General features: G+C 69.1%; 2 protein-coding genes across 2 annotated transcripts in view; one reads left to right on the top strand and one right to left on the bottom strand.

Moving 5' to 3' along the window:
• Nucleotides 1-6,045, bottom strand: part of TAF6 (TATA-box binding protein associated factor 6) — a 10,860-nt gene extending 4,815 nt beyond the window's left edge. Inside the window, 12 exon segments of the mRNA XM_075071323.1 lie at nt 816-863; nt 865-981; nt 1,586-1,759; nt 2,153-2,278; nt 2,419-2,493; nt 3,123-3,305; nt 3,472-3,674; nt 4,000-4,128; nt 4,360-4,578; nt 4,794-4,850; nt 4,960-5,113; nt 5,945-6,045. Coding sequence (XP_074927424.1) covers nt 816-863; nt 865-981; nt 1,586-1,759; nt 2,153-2,278; nt 2,419-2,493; nt 3,123-3,305; nt 3,472-3,674; nt 4,000-4,128; nt 4,360-4,578; nt 4,794-4,850; nt 4,960-5,113; nt 5,945-6,016 — 1,557 coding nt within the window. The 5' untranslated portion in view covers nt 6,017-6,045.
• Nucleotides 6,046-10,324: 4,279 nt separating this feature from the next.
• The window catches only part of CNPY4 (canopy FGF signaling regulator 4), an 8,365-nt gene continuing 4,963 nt past the window's right edge, over nt 10,325-13,726 (top strand). Inside the window, exons 1-3 of the mRNA XM_032766835.2 lie at nt 10,325-10,522; nt 11,224-11,350; nt 12,244-12,340. Of these exons, the coding sequence (XP_032622726.2) occupies nt 10,426-10,522; nt 11,224-11,350; nt 12,244-12,340 (321 nt within the window). The 5' untranslated portion in view covers nt 10,325-10,425. The remainder of the gene's footprint in view (nt 10,523-11,223; nt 11,351-12,243; nt 12,341-13,726) is intronic.

Below are 13,726 nucleotides of genomic sequence, written 5' to 3'. Positions count from 1 at the left end.
CTCCGGGCACATGGGGGGCCCTGCCCCTCACCGTGCCCAGCCTGCCCCCCAAGGACCCACCCGAGGCAGCATGGGGAGCCCTGTCCCTTCCAGTGCTAGCCTTTCCCCCAGGCCAGTACCGGAGAGCCCCCCCTGCAACCTGCCCCCCAGGACCCACTCCGGGAGAGCAATGGGGGAGCCCTGACCCTACCCCACGCAGTCTGCCCCCCAGGGAACCCAGCCCAGCAGCACTGGGGAACCTTGTCCTCCGTGTCGCCAGCTTCCCCAGGCCAGTACAGGAGAGCACCCACCATGGCCAGCCTGCCCCCAGGGATCCACCCGGGGCAGCGATCAGAGGAGCCTGCACCCCCATGCCAGTTACGCGCAGCCCCCCCACGCCAGCTGCCCCCAGGATCCACTCGCGGGCAACCATGGGGGAACCGTCCCCCAGGAGCAATTAGAGGACGCTCTCCCTCCCTTGAGCACGCGCCCTCCCCCGGGACCCACCAGGGCGATGGGGGACCCTTGGCCCCCCCCACGTCAACCTGCTCAGAGGCCAGCGGATCTTGGATAGGCTGGGACACCAGCAGCTCCGAGGGGGATCGGGCAGGGCAGATGTAGGAGCGGAGGTGGCAGCACAGGCTGGGAAGGCGGCTCCCAGTGACCCTGCCCCGACATTCCTAATGGGGGCATGGCTGGGTGGTCGAGCCGGGTGCGGATGGGAAACTTGAGGCGAGGGGTGGCACAGGCCCGCGGCTGACCACGGCGCTGGTAGCAGAACCCCCACCCGTACCTCTGAAGCGCTGCTTCGCGGAGGGGAGGACCTGACAATGTACTTGGTAGCGGGGTGGGGAGGCATGCGGTGGGGGCTGGGTAGGGGCGGCCCGTGCGGCCGGACACCAGGGTCTGCACGGGCAGCGTGATGGAGCTGGGCACTTTGATGATGCTTGGGGCCCGCGGGGGACCCTGGGGGGCCTGGGACAGGGTCAGCGTCGGGCGGGGCTGCCGGGGGGGGAGAAACAGACATGGTCAGACAAACCCACCCCAGTACCCTCCCCGTGCCCCCGTCACCCACCCCCAAATACAGGCCTCAGCCCCACAGCCTTCTCCCTCGCAGTGTCCATGGGAACCCCCCTCCTCCTGCCCCCCCACAGCCCCCCACACGGACTCTCATCAGCCTGCCCTATAGGACCCTCCTACTGACCTCTGCCCCCCTCCATCTGGATCCCCAACTCAGAATCAGCTCCCTGCCCCCCAAGACATCCTTTGTCCCCACCAGCTCCCAGTTCCAGCCTGTGCCTTGTCCCCGTCAGCCTGGTGCCCCTCCGACAACCAGGCACTCACCCCAGAGCCAGCCGCCCGCCTGCCCCTCCCCACTGACCTTTGCCCCCCTCTACTGGATCCCCACCGCAGAATCAGCTCTCTGGCCCCAGGCACCCCAGAATCAGCTCCTTACCCCCCTGACATCCTCTGCCCCCCCTGGATCGTTCCCTGCCCCCAGGCTCCCGGTTCCAGCCCGTGCCTTGTCCCCCCATGAGCCTGCTGCCCCCTCCACAGCCAGGTACCCACCCCAGAGCCAGCCACCCACCCGCCTGCCCCCCCGTACCTGGGTGATGGTGAGGGTGGTGCGGTTGACCTGCTGGGCTTGCATCGCGGCCTGCGCCCGGGCTTTCACCACATGGGTGCAGAGCAGGGACCCCAGAGAGCCGAAGTCGGCCTTGTAGGAGTCCTGGTTGTCGGGCGGCGGGCGGATCTTGGCCAGCACCGGGGCACAGTGCTTCTGCGGGGTGGGCGGAGGGGAGAAGTGAGCAGGAACCTGGCAGGTCAGGAGGGAGGCGGGGGAGCAGAGGTAGAGAGAGTGGGAGGGGCCCCGGAGAAAGGGGTGGAGCCGCAGGCTGTGGGACGGACCACAAAGGGGTGGAGTCTCATGGACTGGGTGGAGCTGGAGAGAAGAGGTGGAACCCCAGGAAGTGGGAGGGGCCTGAAAGGGGTGGAGCCTTATTGACTGGGAGGAACCAGATAGAAAGGGGAGGAACCTGATGGACTGGGCGGGACTAGAGAGAAAGGAACATGGAGTAGGAGGGGCCCCAGGGGATACTAAATTGCAGCCCCAAATACAGAGCCCCCAGGCCACGCCCCCCACTCCAGGCCACACCCACCCCCCAGCACTCACCAGCAGCAGACTCTGGACGTGGTCGGCCCCAATCTTGTCGATGTTGCTGACAACCGGCCCCTCCACGACGGCGCGCACCCGCTCGCCCTCCACCTGCAGCCGCGGCAGGATCAGGGTCTTGATCACCTGGGAAGAGGAGCTGTCAGCTGGGAGGCCACCCCAACACCCGCCCCTCTCAGCATGCCTCAGGGGCTGTCCCCCCCACCGCCACCCCCAGCAGACCCCGGGAGCCCCCTTCTCCCTCGCGGGCCCGAGGTCTCACTCACGTCGTGACCCAGCTCGGCCAGCCCGGCGATGGAGCCGTACCGCGTGGTCCAGGGCGTCTTCTCGTCCACCCAGCTCTGCGGGGACAAAGGCGGGGTGAGTCCTGCATCTCCAGCCCCGCCCCCTCTGCCCAGGCCCCGCCCACCTTGGCGATGCAGGACTGGGTGGTGGTGGTGGTGCTAGGCCCTGCCCCCTCATCCCAGGCCCTGCCCCACCATGGTGATGCAGGACTGGATGGTGGTGGTGGTGATGCTAGGCCCCGCCCCTCTGCCCAGTCCCTGCCCCACCCCCTCTCCCCAGGCCCCGCCCACCTTGGTGAAGGTCTTGGTGATGCAGGACTCGATGGTGGTGGTGGTGGTAGGCCCCTCCCTCTCCCCAAGCCCCGCCCACCTTGGTGATGCAGGACTGGATGATGGTGGTGGTGGTGGTGCTAGGCCTTGCCCCTCTCCCAGGCCCCGCCCCCTCTCCCCAGGCTCCGCCCCATGGTGGTGATGCAGGACTGGGTGGTGGTGGTGGTGCTAGGCCCTGCCCCTCTCCCAGGCCCCGCCCCCTCTCCCCAGGCTCCGCCCCACCATGGTGATGCAGGACTGGATGGTGGTGGTGGTGCTAGGCCCCTCCCCCTCAAGCCCCGCCCACCTCGGTGATGCAGGACTGGATGGCAGTGGTGGTGGTGCTAGGCCCCGCCCCTCTCCCAGGCCCCGCCCACCTTGGTGAAGGTCTTGGTGATGCGGGACTGGATGTTGTTGGTGGTGGTGCTGAAGTTCTTGCAGATCTGGGCGATGAGGCGGGCAGCGAAGTCCCGCAGGGCCCAGTGATTGTCCACGTCCGGCCGCAGGCAGAGCTGCCGGCTCACAATACAGGTCATCACGGCCGGGATCAGCTCGTGCAGCTGCGGGGGGCAGGGGGAGAGAGGTTAGCCGCTGCCAGGACCCAGATCCCGTCGCCTCCCGCTGCCCAGCAGGGCTCACCGAGGGAAGGGAACCCAGGAGTCCCAGCTCCCAGCCCCGCCCCCCAAAGAGCTAAGCCAGGACCCCGGCGTCCGGGCGGCCACTCACGTATTTCTCCAGGTACAGGGTGGGGTTGTCCATCAGCGCCTTCACCATCCGCATCAGGTAGATAAGCAGCGCCAGATTATTCTGCACCACATTCACACGCACCTGGGGGGAGACCTGGTCAGGGGACGGCGCTGGGGGGCTGGCCCAGCTCCCCACCCCCCCAAGGGCCCTCCAGTTTACAGGGGGAGTCACTGCCCGGGGGGCTCAGCCCAGCTCCCCACCCCTCCACAGGTTCTCCCCCCCAAAGCCTACAGGGGAGACAGGCTAGGAAATCACAGCCTAGGGGCTCAGCCCACCCCCCAACAGGGTCCCCCCCCAGCCTAGAGGGACAGACAGGGGTCAGGGATCACACCTAGGGGGCTCAGCCCAGCTCCCAATCCCCCCCACAGATCTCCCCCCAGCCTAGAGGGGACAGACAGGGGTCAGGGATCACACCTGAGGGGCTCGGCCCAGCTCCTCCCAACTCCCACCCTTCCCTCCCCCGCCAGGCCCCTCCCTCTCCCGCGCCCTGCTGCCCCCCCACCTCACCTTTGCATCCAGGGGGCAGGCTGCGCTCTGCCCCTGGCCCTTCAGGGGGCCAGTTCTTCCTCCTGCCCGGGCTTCGTGCGATTTCAGCGGCCTGTATGGCCTCCGCTTTTCTGCTGGCTCCCTTGGGTGCTGGAGCAGAGAGACAATGGAGCGTGCGGTCACGAGCCAGCCCTCACGTGGGCGGCTGTTCGCACAGTTGGATTGCCTCACCCAGTGCTGATGAGTGAGCCACCCCAGTGGGGGGGGTGCGGCTAGTTACACAGTGGACCCCTCGCCCAGCGCTGAGATGCGGGCCACCTCTGGGGCGGTGGCAGCTGGTTACACAGGGACCCCTCGGCCCAGCGCTGAGATGCCGGCCACCTCTGGGGCAGGACAGCCAGTTACACAGAGACCCCTCGCCCGGCGCTGAGATGCAGCCACCCATGGAGCGGCGCAGCCAGTTACCCAGGGACCCTTCACCTGGCGCAGAGATGCGGCCACCTCTGGGGCGGGGTGGCCGGTTACACAGGGACCCCTTGCCAGGCATTGAGATGCAGCCACCTCTGGGGCGGGGCACAAAGGTCCACCAAGGGCATTTCTCTGTCAGGAACACGCAAACTTTTGAACAGCCGAATTTCGGGGAGTGTGGCGGGCATCACCCGGAAAAGCCCGTCTGTCGGGTTGCTTAGCGGTGAGCGGCCAGCCGGCCAGGCCAAGCCCACAGACAGAAGAGAACGCAGAGGAAGCAGAAGGTCCGGTTCCCTGTGGGGCAGCACAGCGGGCACTGCGCCCGGACGCCTGGATCCACGACTCACCGGGGGGCGGGTTCTCGGGGATGGCGGGCTGGGTGCCTTCGATGCTGAGCCAGTGAGCTGGAAGGAAGCGGAGAGGAGGGTGACAGCTGGCCCAGGGGGAACCCCCTGCGTCTTCCCTTCTAGGCACGCCTGCCCCCCGAGTGCCCTCCCCCCGCGGCGCCCCCACCTTTGAGGCAGACGTCCAGCGGGACGCGGGGCAGTGGCGTGTTAATGATGTCGCTCAGATCCACTTCCTTCTCCTCGTAGAAGTAGAGCTCCCGCCCGCCCCCGCTAGCGTAGCGGAAGGGGATGAACTCCTGGGCGTGGAAGCCGTAGAGCGGCTGCGGGGAGAGGGGGACACGGCTCTAAGACGTGTTTGTGGCGCCGCTACGGGCCAGTTTGGCTAAGCAGAGACGAGAGCCGAGCGGTCGCCCGGGCATCCGGCGACAGATGCAGCCAGGTCGGAACACAACTAACGAGCTGTCCCGGTGTCTGATCAATGCAGCTCGTCCCTAGTGCTCGCAGGGCTTCCCATCAGCCGCCAGGCAAACGCCACCAGTCTGCCAAAGGATGAAACCTCGGCACACCCCTCTGCCTTCAGGCCGGGACAGAGTGTTGGCTGGGGCCCCAAGAGGTCCCCCCGCAAAGGCATCTCGGGGTCCCCTCATCTGTGCAAGCCCTCAGGCCGCACCTGGCCCTGATGTCAAACATGGCCTGGCTCTGCGGCTTTCTGTGCCGACTGGAACGGCCCCCGGCACGACGCGCCCCGGGCCCACCGGGGAGGGGATCGCCAGCCGCCTCCAGGCACCATGCCCCGTTCTCGAGGACAGACGTATCTATGCCGGAAATTAACTCCCTGCACGTCACAGGGGTCTCGCCACAGCGACCAGCAGGCTGCCAGGCCTTGGGAGGGACCCCCAGAGCTCACAGGCTCCTCTGCTCTAGGAATTCAGGCCCCCCCGCACAGCCCAAGTGTGCCCCACCCAGAAACACCCTGAGCTGCAGGACCCACCCCCTAAGGACAGAGACACCCACCCCTTAGAGCAAGGGGCCTCCTAGCACGGAGCCCAACCAGCTCGGGAGGCCCAGCCCAGACCCTGCCCCCCAGGCACAACACCGCAGGCCCCTGCCCCACCAGCGGCTGGAGCAGGGGGTCTCCCCCACCCCATTACCTCCACGTTTTTCAGTTTCAAGGCGTAGTCCACGTCGCCCGTGGTCAGCTTCCGCCGCTTGCTCATGTGCATGAACTTCAGGGCATCCTGTGGGGAGATGGGGGGGGTGTCTGTCTGACATGGGGGGCAGAGCAACCACAGCAGGGGGTGGCCCCTCTTCGCCGCAAGGGCCCCTGGGAAGGCGAGGGTGGGAGCAGAGCTGGGGGGGAGGGCAGGGTCTGGTGGGGAGCATGAGTGTAATGGGAGTGGGGTTCTCGTAGGGCCGGGATGGGGCCACACCCCAGGGAGTGTTCCACCTTGGGAAGGCAGCGAGTGGTGGAGCAGACCTGGGGGGGAGCGGGCAGGGTTCGGGGGGGCGGCCCTCCTCTTCACCCCAAGGGCCCCTGGGAAAGGCGAGGAAGTGTAAGAATCATGCCTCGGAGGAGCAAGGCTGGGGGGACACCAGAGGCAGCGTTGGTCTGCCGGGAGGCATTGAGTGTAATGGGAGTGAGGGTTCTCGGCTAGTGTGGGCGGGCATGGGGCACTACCGCCATGGCGTGAGGGGCCACACTGTCTCTGGGTTGCGGCCCATGTAGGTCATGGAACACTAGTGTTGTAGGACTGGAAAAGAGGTTAGTGCCACCACCTCAGGGAAGAAGAACGCCGGTGCAAGAGAGGACCTGTCTCTGGGGGCGGCTTGTTTTAGGTACAGACAGTGTGTGGGGGGGGTTGTGGGTGTGGCCCGGACACTGTTTGGGGGGCTGTGGGGGCTGTGGCACAAGACAGTGTGTGGGGGGGCTGTGGGGGGCGGTGGTGGGGGGCGGTGGTACAGACACTGTCGGGGGGGCTGTGGGGGGAGGGGCTGTGGCGGACAGTGTGGGGAGGGGCTGTGGGGGGGGCCGGTGTGGGGAGGGGGCGGTGGGGAGGGGGCTGTGCAACGGACAGTGTGGGGGGGGCGATGTGGGGAAGGGGGCTTGTGGGGGGGCGGTGGGGGCGGGCCGAGCCCGTCCTGCGCGACCCCCCTCAGCCGGTGGGGGGGGGGAGGGGCGTGGGGGGGAGGCTGTGCTGTGGGGGAGGGGCCGGTGGGTAAGACATGGTGGGGGGAGGGGGCGGTGGGGCGGGGGGCGTGGGTGGAGGGGCGGTGTGGGCGGGGCCAGCCCCCCGTACCTGGCGACCCCTCAGCGTGTGGGGGGGAGGGGCGGTGGGGGGAGTGGCTGTGGAGGTGGGGGGGGCCTGGTGGGGGGCGGTGGGGCGGGGCCGAGCCCCCCGTACCTGCGGCGCCCCCTCAGCGGTGGGGGGTGGGGAGGGGGCGGTGGGGGGAGGAGGGGCGGTGGGTACAGACAGTGTGGGGGGAGGGGGGCGGTGGGGGCGGGGCCTGTGGCTGTGGGGCGGGGGGGTGGGGGGCGGTGGGGCGGGGCCGAGCCCCCGTACTGCGCGACCCCCTAGCGTGGGGGGGGAGGGGCAGTGGGGGGGAGGGGCTGTGGCGGTGATGGAGGGGCGGTGGGGGGGGCCTGTGGGGGGCGGTGGGGCGGGCCGAGCCCCCCGTACCTGCGCGCCCCCGTCAGCGGTGGGGGGGGGGAGGGGGCGGTGGGGGAGGGGCTGTGGCGGTGGGGGAGGGCGTGGGTAGACAGTGTGGGGGGAGGGGGCGGTGGGGGCGGGGCTGTGGCTGTGGGGGCGGGCGGTGGGGGCGTGGGGGCGGGGCCGAGCCCCGTACCCTGCGCGACCCCCTCAGCGGTGTGGGGGGGAGGGGCGTGGGGGAGTGGCTGTGCGGTGGGGGCGGGGCTGTGGGGGGGCGGTGGGGGCGGCCGAGCCCCCCGTACCTGCGCGACCCCCCTCAAGCCGGTGGGCCGGGCCGCGGGCAGGGCGCGGAGTGGCTGGGCGGTGGGTCGACAGTGTGGGGGGAGGGGGCGGTGGTGGCGGGGCGTTGGCTTGTGGGGGCGTGGCGGTGGGGGCCGTGGGAGGGGGCGCAGCCCCCCGTACTGCGCGACCCCCAGCCGGTGGGGGGGGAGGGGCAGTTTTGGGGGAGGAGCTGTGGGTGGGGGCGGGGTGTGGGGGGGCGGTGGGGGCGGGCCGAGCCCCCGTAACTGCGCGACCGCTAGCGGTGCGGCGGGGGAGAGGGCGGTGGGTGGAGGGGCGGTGGGTAGCAGACAGTCTTGGGGGAGGGGGCTGTGTGGGCGGGGCTGTGGCTGTGGGCGGGTGGCTGGCGGTGGGGGGCGGTGGGGGCGGGTTCGAGCCCCCCGTACCTGCGCGCGACCCCCCTTCAGCCGGTGGTGGGGGGGGAGGGGGGCAGTGGGTGGGAGGGCGCTGTGCGGTGATGGAAGGGGCGGTGGGTGGCGGGGCTGTGGGGGCGCGTGGGGGCGGGGCCGGAGCCCCCCGTACGCTGCGCGACCCCTCAGCCGGTGGGGGGGGGGGAGAGCGGCTTGGTTGGGGGAGGGCGGTGTGCTGTGTGGGGTAGGCGGCGGTGGGTACAGACAGTGTGGGGGGGAGGGGGCGGTGGGTGGGGCGGGGCTGTGGCTGTGGGGGCGTGGCGGTGGGGGGGCGAGGGGTGGGCGGGCGAGCCCCCGCGTAACTGCGCGACCCCCTCAGCCGGTGGGGGGGGGGTAGGGGGCAGTGGGGGGCGGGGGCATTGGGGGTTTTTGGGGCGTTGGGGGCGGGCTGGCGGTGGTGGGCGGGGCCGAGCCCCCCGCTACCTGCCGCTGACCCCCCTCAGCCGGTGTGGGGCGGGGAGGCTGTTTGGCCGCAAGTTGGGGGGGAGGGGCTGTGGCGGTTGGGGGGAGGCGGTGGGTACAGACACTGTGGGGGGAGGGGCTGTGGGGGCGGGGCTGTGGCTGGTGGGGCGGGGCTGTGTGGGGGCGGGGTGGGCGGGTGGCGGCAGCCCCCGCGTCTCTGCGCCGACCCCCTCAGCCGTGGTGTTGGGGGGGGAGGGGTGCGGGTGGGGGGAGGGGCTGTTGGCGGGTGGGGGAGGGGCGGCTGGGTACACAGGGTGTGGGGGCGGGCGCGTGGCGAGTGGGGGGGGGGGGGGCGGGTGGGGAAGGCGGTGGGTAAACAGACAGGTGTGGTGGACAGAGGGGCGGTGGCGGGCGGGGCGCTGTGCTGTGGTTGGCGGAGTCGGTGGGGTGGCGGCGTGGGGGCGGGGCCGAGCCCCCCCCGTACCTGCGCGACCCCCCTCAGCCGGTGGGGGGGAGGGAAGTGGGCACTGGGGGGCGGCGGTGGCGGTGGGGGCGGTGGCGTGCGCGGTGGGGGCGGGGCCGTAGCCCCCCGTACCTGCGCAGCACCCCCATCAGCCGTTGGGGGGGGAGGGGGGCAGTGGGTGAGGGGCTGTGGGTGGCGGTGGGGTCAAGGGCGGTCTGGTACAGACACTGTGGGCGGGAGGGGCGGTGGCGGGCGGGGCTGGTGGGGCTGGTGGCGGGAGCGGGTGCGTGTGGGCGGCGGGTGTGTGCGGGGCCGAAGCCCCCCCGTACCTGCGCGGACCGCCCCTGCAGCCGGTGTTGGGGGAGGGGCGGTGGGTGTGAGGGGCTTGTGGGCGTGGGAGGGAGGGGCCGGTGGTACAGACAGTGGGTGGGGCGGCAGGTGCGGTGGCGGTGGGGGCGGGCGGTGGGGGGCGGTGGCGAGGCGGGCCGAGAGCCCCCGTACCTGCGGACGACCCCTCAGCCGGTGACCGCCTTCCTCGGGCCAGCAGCTGCGCGGTCTTCCTCGGCCACCCTGCGCGGACGCCCTGCGGCCTCCGCCATCGCCTTCATGGAGTCGGGCGGCAGACAGCGGTGCCGAGCTTCGGCTTCTTCTCCTCCAGCCATCCCTGCGCCTGCGCGCAGCCTGCTCCCCGCCCGGCCCGCTCGCCAGGCTTGCCGCCGCCCGCCCCCTCCCGAGTGCCTGGCACGAGTGCCCAGTCCCGCGCCATCGCCCGAGGCGGAGCCGCTGGGCCCCCGCCCACCCCGCCGGGCCCGGAGCCTCTCCCCCGCCCCGACCTCGCACCCGGATCCCCCCTGAGCCCGGCCGCTGCCCGCCCCTCGAGCCCGCGCCCCGCCAGCCCCTCACTACAGCCCTGCCAGGACCCGAGCAACCGAGGGGCGGGGCCAGCGCTGGAGACTGACCGGCGCCTAGGCACGCCACTGCGCAAGCGCGGGGGTGGGCGGAAGACTGCAATGCGCGTGCGTTGGTTTAGACAACTGGGACGGCGCGTGCGTACATCGCGCTCGTTCATTCTACCGAGCATGCGCAACATTGGGCTGAGTGCACGTGATTACGCATGCGCGTTTGCCCCCCCCGCCCTTTGGCTTACGATGCGCATGCGCAGCGCCGGGTGTTTGTTAAACCAGGCGGTGCTACAGGACTTTTCCTAGCCCCGCCCCTCCCCTGTTGCGCATGCGGTTCGCTCCTCCCAGACGGACCGGGGCGTCTACGCGCATGCGCGGACCTTCCCGGCGCTCAGTGCGCATGCTCGGTGCCAGCTCCCCGTTAAAGGGCCAGCGCCGCTATTTCCCTGCCGGGGCGGGGGCGCAGCCATGTGGCTCCCCCTGCTGGGGCTGCTGCTGCTCGGGGCGCTGGGGCAGGGGGCGGGGCAGGAGGAGGAGGACGAGAGGCGGCCCACCCCCTGCGAAGGTAAAGGGGGAGGGGTCTTAAAGGGGCCACGCCCCCTGCCTGGGGCTATAGGGACTGGTCCATATGGGGCTATGGGGACCAGAGGCAGGGCCTGCAGGGCTGTGCCAGCTAATCGGGGCAGGCTGGCTTAGTGCACAGCCTTGAGCTCTCCCCAGATAGTCAGTGGGGCTATAGGGACTGGTCCATATGGAGCTATAGAGACCGGCTCGTATGGGGCTATGGGGACCAGGGGCAGGGCCTGCAGGGCTGTGCCAGCTAATCAGGGCAGGCTGGCTTAGTGCACAGCCTTGAGCTCTCCCCAGATAGTCAGATGGGGCTATAGGGACTGGTCCATATGGGGCTATGGGGACCAGGGGCAGGGCCTGCAGGGCTCTGCCAGCTAATCGGGGCAGGCTGGCTTAGTGCACAGCCTTGAGCTCTCCCCAGATAGTCATATGGGGCTATAGAGACCAGTCCATATGGGGCTATGGGGACCAGGGAGGGGCTGTAAGGCCCAGGCAAGGGGAGGGGGCACAGCCGTGCTATGCAAGCCAAGCAGGGCCTGTCTGGGTCAGGGTAGGGTGGGAGAGGTGAGCAGGCCATCCCTATGGGGCTATAGGGGACCAGGGATGGCCCCAGTGGGTGGGCATGGGGCTATGTGGCCACAGACAGTGGCATATGGGCCAGGCAGGTGGCTGACACCCCCACCCCACCCCCCGCAGTGTGCAAGTACCTGAGCCTGGAGCTGCAGGAGACTCTGGCACAGAGCGGCCGCTCCAAGGAGGTGCTGGAGCTGGGGCAGGTGCTGGACTCTGGCAAGCGGAAGAGACGCATCCAGTACAACACCTCGTAAGTGGGAGGGGGCTGGGGTCCTGGACTCCTGGGTTCTCTCCCCAGCTCTGGGAGGGGAGTGGGGGCTGGTGGTCTAGAGCCAGGGGGCTGGGAGCCAGGACTCCTGGGTTCTCTCCCCAGCTCTGGGAGGGGAGTGGGGGCTGGTGGGTCAGAGCAGGGGGGGCTGAGAGCCTGGACTCCTGGGTCCCTGTGATGTGGCCCTCCCAATTCGCTGCTCCTAAAAGCACTGCGCACCCCAGCTGGCCGTTCGCCTCTGACCCCTGCTCCGCACAGCACGTCTCTCTTTGTCTGCCCTGTAAACGTACCTGAGGTTATTTAACAAGCGGGGATGGGGGGGACCCCAGCAGGGAAAACCTGCACAGCCTGGAATCATAACCCGTGTCCTAGAGCCTAACTGCTCCCCCCACACACACACACACCGGCCCCCGAGCGCTCAGTAGAACCGGGCCCTCGGCATGTCATGAGTCCCAGAAACCCAATTTTCTTTTTACCCAAAACCCAGAATTTTCTTTTTTTTGCTAACGTCCAAAAGCAAATCTTAATTTTTTAACCAAACCAAATTTGTATCCAAAGTTGTTCAGTTTCTTTTAGACCAAAACCAGGAAAATTTCACCCTTTGCACAAAACCTTTTTGTTTGGGGCGATTTACTTGGGTGGGGAAAATGATGCTGGCTCAAGAGATGCCCCTCTCGCATCCCCTGCCGGGATCCGGGCCCCAAGCCAGTCAGGATCCGGACTCAGCCCAGGGCCCCAATCCTGGCTCCAGTCCAACCAGCTGCGAGACGGGGTTTCGACTCAAACCTGACCTCGGCTTTGCAGAGCAAAGCGGTTTGTGACAACCCCGATTCAACCCATCTCCCAACGCCTCACCCCCCCTTCTGTCCACCTAGGGAAACCCGGCTGGCCGAGGCCCTAGAAACCGTGTGTGAGCGATTCCTGCATTACAGCGTCCATGCCGAGCGCCCGGGCAGCCTGCGCTATGCCAAGGTACGGCCGGGAGCCAGGACTCCTGGGTTCTCTCCCCGGCTCTGGGAGGGGAGTGGGGGCTGGTGGATCAGAGCGGGGGGGCTGGGAGCCAGGACTCCTGGGTTCTCTCCCCGGCTCTGGGAGGGGAGTGGGGGCTGGTGGTTAGAGCAGGGGGGCTGGGAGCAGGATTCTGGGTTCTCTTCCCCGGCTCTGGAGAGGAGTGGGGGCTGGTGGTTAGAGGCAGGGGCTGGGGCAGGCCTCCTGGGTTTTTGCCCAGCTCTGCGAGGGGAGTGGGCTGCTGGGTTTGATGGAGACGCGGTTTTGGTAGCCAGGACTCCTGGTCTCCTCTCTCCCACAGGGTCAGAGCAGACATGAACACACCTGAAGAACCTGGCGAAAGGGGGTGAAGGTGGATCTGGGGATCCCCCTGGAGCTACGGGACGACCATCGTGGAAGGTGACGCAGCTGAGAGCAGCAGGTTGAGAGTGTGGGGTGAATGAAATCTGGGGTAAGCGGGGGCAGTGGTGCGCGCGGACGTCGAAACAAGCACTAGCAGCGGAAGCGAAGCTGGAGAATTCCCCCTGAGAACGACGAGACCGACTGGGGGAGGCCATCTCCTCATGGACCGATGGGGGTGGGCATGAACCGCCTCAGGAGGTCGCTTCTCAGGGGTGCATCCCAGGGGAGGGGAATTCCCCCTATCCCCCATTCTCACGCCCCGGGGGCTGGCCAGCGCTGACCCCCTGCAAGGGTGGATCATTCCAACACGAGTGAATCAGCCTGGGGCCCGGTTCACAGCGCTGGGGGCGTCCTCTCCTGGTGCGTTCCAGGCCAGCCCGGCGCCTCTCAGGACAAACGCAGGCAACTGGTGTCCCCGGGGGCCGGTCTCTGGGCTGGGCCTTGCGGGCCGGGGTTACTGGGGCTTCTGAACCTACCGCCTGTGGCGCGGTCCCTGTCCCCGCGTGCGAGACGATCGCTGGAGGCAGTTCGAGGCCGTGCTGGAGGACTGGTACTTCACACACAGGAGACGGCGCTGGGGCTTCCTGTGCGAAAGGGCAACGTGCTGGCGGCCCGGGGAGAGAGTGGGTAAACACCTCCCACTCCACCCCGAGCCCGCCGGTGGCCCTTCACTCCCGGAACCCAGCCCCTGCAGCGCAGCCGCCCCCGAGATCTGCCAGCCGTGCGCCTCACGATACCGCGCACCGCAGCTCCAGCAGAACCTGACCGTCCCGGGGCGAGTCCGCTCGGGGCTACGCATCAGAGCTCGCGGAGGCCAGGCTCCACAGGCGCGCACTTTGCAAATCAAGCGGAGGTTCTGGATTTCAGCCCCCGACTGCGAGTGAGGGAAAAACGGACAGGGGCGGGGCTGGGCAGAAAAAGGGGGGGCTTGGGTGGTCGGGAGTGGAG

The sequence above is a fragment of the Chelonoidis abingdonii genome, chromosome 11 (genome assembly GCF_003597395.2).
Source record: "Chelonoidis abingdonii isolate Lonesome George chromosome 11, CheloAbing_2.0, whole genome shotgun sequence".
NCBI lineage: Eukaryota > Metazoa > Chordata > Testudines > Testudinidae > Chelonoidis > Chelonoidis abingdonii.
Note: the sequence above shows the minus strand (reverse complement) of the source record. Positions and strands in the feature narration are given on the sequence as shown.